At 42.6% G+C, this 4,760-nt stretch overlaps 1 protein-coding gene across 1 annotated transcript in view; it reads right to left on the bottom strand.

Moving 5' to 3' along the window:
* Positions 1–4,373, bottom strand: part of LOC121708921 (neutrophil collagenase) — a 19,684-nt gene extending 15,311 nt beyond the window's left edge. The window contains exons 1-2 of the mRNA XM_042091884.1: positions 4,245–4,373; positions 1,783–2,021 (exon numbers count right to left, since the gene is read on the bottom strand). Coding sequence (XP_041947818.1) covers positions 1,783–2,021; positions 4,245–4,373 — 368 coding nt within the window. The remainder of the gene's footprint in view (positions 1–1,782; positions 2,022–4,244) is intronic.
* Positions 4,374–4,760: the final 387 nt, after the last annotated feature.

Here is a 4,760-nt window from a genome sequence, read left to right as displayed (position 1 = left end):
GGGGGGGGGGGGGTCACGACCTGGTGACGTAATTGATATGCATTATATGCACTAATATGATTAGTGTGTGACGTCATCTAGCGACATCTAGCGACTTTTGGAGCTGGCTTTAGCTACTTTCCATTTGAAATAGTTTGGCAACACTGTTTGCAACACTGTCTGGTTGTAGGGAGAAGCAAGAAGAATGAACCAAGAAGAATATGCTAATTTACAAAGACATCGTGCCACACTGAAAGCTAATATTTTGTCACTAGCAATTTACATCTGTCCTCTGTCAAACACAATTGTATTTTCAGTTCTGAACAAAACCGTTCACATTCAAACGAGCATTTTGTTTCATTCGTCCTTTCTGGCTGACCGGGACATATAAAGCAGGAATGGGGGATGAGAGACTGAAACGTTTATGTTAACAATTATGCCGGAATTGTTTCAAGGCAAACACTGAAGTATTGCATTCAAGTTATGCTTGCATAGCACACCAAAAGTAGCCTATGTGTTCTGTCGGCTACGTGTCCAGCTACTGTAGGCCTATAAATGAACAGAATATCAAACTGTTTTCAGTAGCCTACCACTGTTGCAGAGATCACATAGGTATCCCTTACATACATGTTTGTACAATTTTGCATATTCCAACATAAGGAAGCAGTTAAGAAACGTCTAACTCCCTGTCTTAAACCAACATTATAGCAGCTTCAAACAAGCGGCAGCAGCCATCGTTGATGTTTTAAAAAAAAAAAAAAAAACCCGGCTTCTTCAACAGGGTACACTATCGTCATCGTGTAACGCCCGCCACAAGGGTTCTGATTGGTGACTCGATCTAGGAAAATTGGAAATGAGCTAGAATGGGTTCTTGGCCAGACGGACTTTCAGAGCGAATCTTGAATTTGCCGGAAGTACGTCTGGGTTTTTCCCAGGCTAGTCATTTACAACATTAATGATGAAAATAAGGACATTTCTAAGTGACTCCAAACTTTTGAACAGTAGTGAGATAGACAGATACAAAGATAAGGTATATAGAAAGATAAGTTGATTGATTGATTGATTGATTACAGGCCTATGGTACTTGGCAATTCTTTTACTGTAATGTAGCTCATAGAGTAGTGTGCTTTAAAAACAAGACAGAACAACTGCACTCATTACTGCAACTCATAACTGCACTTCACATATGAATAGACTATTAAAAACTCAACAGTATGAAATGATGTGTAACAAACTGCTGTACTACTGCTCAAGATGTCACTGGAAAGAGAAGAAAGGGAGAGTGCTACAGCACAGCTCCATGTGTCACGCTCGAACGTTATCCGCTCAGAAGCGTTTGAGCTATCCTGAGACACCTGCTCTATCTCAGGCTTTAACGTTATCCTGAGTCACCTGCTCTATTTCACGCTGTAACGTTATCCTGAGCCACCTGCTCTATTTCACGCTGTAATGTTATCCTGAGACACATGCTGTATGTCACGCTTTAACATTATCTTGAGCTACCTGCTCTATTTCACGCTTTAACGTTATCCTGAGTCACCTGCTCTATTTCACGCTTTAACGTTATCCTGAGCCACCTGCTCTATTTCACGCTGTAATGTTATCCTGAGACACATGCTGTATGTCACGCTTTAACGTTATCTTGAGCTACCTGCTCTATTTCACGCTTTAACCTTATCCTGAGACACCTGCTCTATTTCACGCTGTAATGTTATCCTGAGACACCTGCTGTATGTCACGCTGTAGGCCTAATGTTATCCTGTCTCCTCAGGGGTCAACACTCCCGGACGCCTGATCCCTCACCTGTAGGTCAGGGTGCGGTTGATCCACCTCATGAGTGGGCCGAACTCCTCTGCGTCAGAAAGGCCACAGCGCGGCCTCCTCATGGCGGTCAGGGTCTGTGCGGTCAGCTCGCCGCTCTCGTGCAGACCGAAGGCCCGCTGCATCTCCCTGACCTTGGTCTGGAAGGGGTCGGGTTGGCAGCTGCGCTTCTGGAGGCCGCGGTGGTGCCCCTCATATCCGTAAAACTTCTCCAGGTAGGCCTGAAAGTAGACGCGTTTGCTATATGTGCTTATTTATACAGGGGCAGCCGTGGCCTACTGGTTAGGGCTTCGGGCTTGTAACCGAAGGGTTGCCAGTTCGATCCCCGACCCAGTAGGAAAAATGTGGGCGGGGGAAAGTGGTTGAGCACTGCTCTCTCATGCCCACATCCACGGCTGAAGTGCCCTTGAGCAAGGCACCTAACCCCTCACTGCTCCCTGAGCACCGCTGTAACAAGGCAGTTCACTGCTCCGGGTTAGTGTGTGCTTCACCTCAATGTGTGTTCACTGTGTGCTGTGTGTGTTTCACTAATTCACAAATTGGGGTAAATGCATAGACCAAATTTCCCTCACGGGATTAAAAGAGTATATATACTATACTTATACTATATATACTTATACTTATATTTCATGACATATTCGTAGGCCTGAAAGCAGACGCGTTTACTACATGTGCTTATTTCATGACATTGTCATCCCCTATTTACAGTAAAGCTCCCCGCTCTTGATTGTGGCTTTCCTTATTGCTGCAAGTGTACACATGCACGCACACACACACACACACACACACACACACACACACACACACACACGTCAACCCCAAAAACTTATCCCAGGCAGACACGCAAATAATAAAACAGAAAACCCAAGATTAGGTCAAAAGGAAGATGAGTCTGAAATTGTAGCTCTGTTTTGAAAACATTCCAAAGATTCCATGGGCCTTGGAACAGACTTCTGAACAGGGATGTGCAGCCAACCTGCTTATTATCAAAGTCTTCCTAAAATGCAAATAATCCCCCACAACATACAGGGAGACCACTAAGTATTCACACTTCACCCAAAACACAATCCATACACAACCCCACTCCAGTTTCCAAAACACAATCCATACACAACCCCACTCCAGTTTCCAAAACACAATCCATACACAACCCCACTCCAGTTTCCAAAACACAATCCATACACAACCCCACTCCAGTTCCCAAAACACAATCCATACACAACCACACTCCAGTTTTCAAAACACAATCCATACACAACCCCACTCCAGTTTTCAACTCCATTCTTGTTATCCAGGAATGATCCTCATAATGGGATTAGGAATAAGATTGACTGACATTCGTGTATAATTTTTATTTTCTTATACTTATTTATATTTAGTTTTAGTGTATCTAGTGTAAACGCATAAGCTAAATATCCACTGCACCCTGTTTCTTACACAGTGCAAAACAATTGGGACCAATGCTGACTTGAGATCAGTGTATTTATGAAACAATTCGGACCAATGCTGACTTGAGATCAGTGTATTTATGAAACAATAGTATTGAGTTTCACAGAGTCAGCATTCCATCAGAAGCCAAGATTTGAGTCATCTGACAGTTTAATGAACTCCATAAATCAGCAGAACACGACTGGATGCTACTTTAAAATATTATTAGATTTCACTTGGCTGGCTAGCAGTGATGTATTTAAACTTATTTTATAGTCTTATAGTCTTATAGTCTTATTTTATAGTCTATGATTTAAACTCTGCACTCAAACAGGTGGAGGCTGATTGATTCTTTTTTCCTAAAGATTTCATCTGGTCATAATTTGACAGATAAATAAATGCAAAGAGGTTGTGTGTCAAATGAAACAATGTTTCTGTGAAATCAATAATCAAGTCATATTACCCACTCAGTGGTACTGCATATTAAAGGAGTCTTTTTGTTTTCAAAATGACAGTCTAAACTATGCAAAACACAGATAATGCATTCAAGAACTAGATCCTTCCTAGAAGTATCCTTTTCTCCAACAAATTCCATGTTTGCATATACAGTAAGTAGTCAAACATAGTGTCCAAATACTGATATATTATTATGAATTGCTGATATATTGATGCTGAGATGCTATGGAAATGTGATGTGTATTTTTAAATTTTTTTGCAAAAATATAATATAATCAAAACTACACATAGTCCTATGCTGTGCATGGCAATAGATACAAGAACTCTTGAATACATAGTCCTATGCTGTGCATGGCAATAGATGCAAGAACTCCTTAATACGCTGTCACCAGCGTTTTAAACACTCTCACTTAAGTGTTTTTACAAGTACTATTTATTATGTTGTTATGTTTTTTTTTTTAAATGTTTTTATATGTATATATATTTTAAATTATGTTTTTATGTTGTATTGATGTCCCCTGTTTGGAGAGCCCTTGTGTTGTATCGATGTCCCCTGTTACCTCTGCAAATTCCCGGTCGCGGCCCCGGTCCTCCGTGGAGAGTCCAGTGGGGTGGAGCGGAGAGGCCAGAGAGAGACTGACCAGCAGCAGCAGCAGCAGCAGCAGTGTGAGGGCGTCCAGGCACCCCATCTTCAGGCTCCCTCAGCTCCGCCAGGCCCCTCTCCCACGAGTCCCCTCTCCCACAAGTCACTTCTCTCCCACCGAGTCACGTCTTTAGGTGTGCACAGCTCAGGAGAGCAGTCCCCTCTCCCACGAGTCACTTCTTTAGATGCACTCAGGAGAGCAGTCCCCTCTCCCACGAGTCACTTCTTTAAATACACTCAGGAGAGCAGTGCCCTGTGTGCTCAGGAGACCACCTGGAACAGAGCTGGGCTCAAGTTCAAACAGGCAGAAGAGCAAGAACACTCATAACAGGCCTGATAAAGACATGTGGTTTATGTGGTTTATCAACAAAGTTGTCAACAACCTGCAATTTGGGGAGAAGAATGTTGTGAGAACTGATAGATTAGAAGGTCA

Source organism: Alosa sapidissima, chromosome 5 (assembly GCF_018492685.1).
Source record: "Alosa sapidissima isolate fAloSap1 chromosome 5, fAloSap1.pri, whole genome shotgun sequence".
NCBI lineage: Eukaryota > Metazoa > Chordata > Actinopteri > Clupeiformes > Clupeidae > Alosa > Alosa sapidissima.
The sequence above is the reverse complement of the archived record's forward strand: the minus strand, read 5'-3'. Positions and strand labels throughout refer to the sequence as shown.